Genomic DNA, 1431 nt, shown 5'->3' with positions numbered 1-1431 from the left:
GTTAACCTGGGCAGCAAAAGCACTGAAGAAAATTTGCCTGCAACAATCTATGGTTTTCATTTTAAAGCCGTGAGAAAGCAACTAGAGTACTGTGTTTTTCGTTTATACGCGTAGCTTTTCCACCTCGGCCACGGTATGGCTGGCAGTTCGGTTGCTTGTCCTGCCTGCTGCTACTTCCAAATAGTCGCCCTCTGCTGGTCACTTCAATTGGCTAACAAAATACTTTTATCTATATTCATGTGGCACACATTACCGGTTTGGTTCGAGGAATGGTTACTGATACTTTATATAGACTTTTTGTCTCTGCAAACATCTCGTACGATACGCGTTGCAAACCCTCAAAGTTACCACTAAACAATCTATCCCCACATCTTTTTAAGTTTTTCTATATTCTGCTCTTCAGTAAACTATAATTTATCCTATGGATTGCTTTGATCGCAGTTTACTGTTTAACACGAGAATATACCATCAGATTGATAACCATAGTTGGAAACATATGCGCTGTCACGTCTATCCATTAACATGTGAAATGTGAAGCATCACTGGCTCCTCCTGTATTGTTTCTTTCTGTGCTGCTCTACCGTTCTTCCAGTTGTTACACTCTGCATTTTTCATCCATCCTTGTGGCTTTCTTTCCTTTCTACAGATAAAGTGGGCACTCCATTTAGCCTATACAATGAAATGTTTGTTTGCACGACTGTCCCTCCATTTTTTTTCTATTCGATAACTCCTATCGGCTTGTTGCGTTTGAAGCTGCGTATACTCCGTCTTCTACCCTTTCATTGCCTTTATTCGTTCCTTAAAAATATTTCTCATGCATTCCATCACGCACTAACTGTCCCACTCACTCACATACTCTCATTCCACCCTTAGTCTTGTTTTCAGTGTTTTTACGTCGTATTTTCTTTTAGCTTTAAACTACACCTTTTTATTAAATTATTATATACGCACTCAAAACACTCATCTATCATAATCATTACTATTACTACCACGACTTTAACCAATATCCATTCAAGAGATAATGTAAACAAAATTGGAATAGCACTCTTTTTTGTACAGTATTGCACCACTACGTTGCACTGATATGCTATTATTATGCATATTTTACTAAAATTTCACACTTTGCTATAGTTTCAATTATTTGAAATATTTCAACATTATTAAGAGTCTTTACAACAATTGTTAAAATATAACAAATTTCATAAATTTTATAAACCTCATAAACTGCAGCAAAAATCCTAAAAGTTTTATAGAAGCGAAAATGCTTAGAATGCTGCCAAAACTAACGCAGAAAATACCTGAGGAAAAAAACTCTCAAATTGCCAGAAAACGATTTTTCATCTTTCTTGTCAGTATCAACTGCCGGAAAGCATTTTGGCTCTTTTTTCTCATCAAAATCACAGCCCCCTTCTTTGCAGGGTGTCTCTGCTA

The 1431-nt window shown here is 36.6% G+C and overlaps 1 pseudogene across 1 annotated transcript in view; it reads right to left on the bottom strand.

The window, feature by feature from the left end:
• Window positions 1-1314: 1314 nt before the first annotated feature.
• The window catches only part of TEOVI_000907700:pseudogene, a 1436-nt pseudogene continuing 1319 nt past the window's right edge, over window positions 1315-1431 (bottom strand). Inside the window, 3 exon segments of the mRNA in view lie at window positions 1315-1386; window positions 1388-1426; window positions 1428-1431. The exon segment at window positions 1428-1431 is cut by the window's right edge and continues 1319 nt beyond it. Coding sequence covers window positions 1315-1386; window positions 1388-1426; window positions 1428-1431 — 115 coding nt within the window.

The sequence above is a fragment of the Trypanosoma equiperdum genome (genome assembly GCF_001457755.1).
Source record: "Trypanosoma equiperdum strain OVI genome assembly, contig: ctg_1101, whole genome shotgun sequence".
Taxonomy (NCBI): domain Eukaryota; phylum Euglenozoa; class Kinetoplastea; order Trypanosomatida; family Trypanosomatidae; genus Trypanosoma; species Trypanosoma equiperdum.
This window is presented reverse-complemented; position numbering and strand designations above follow the sequence as displayed.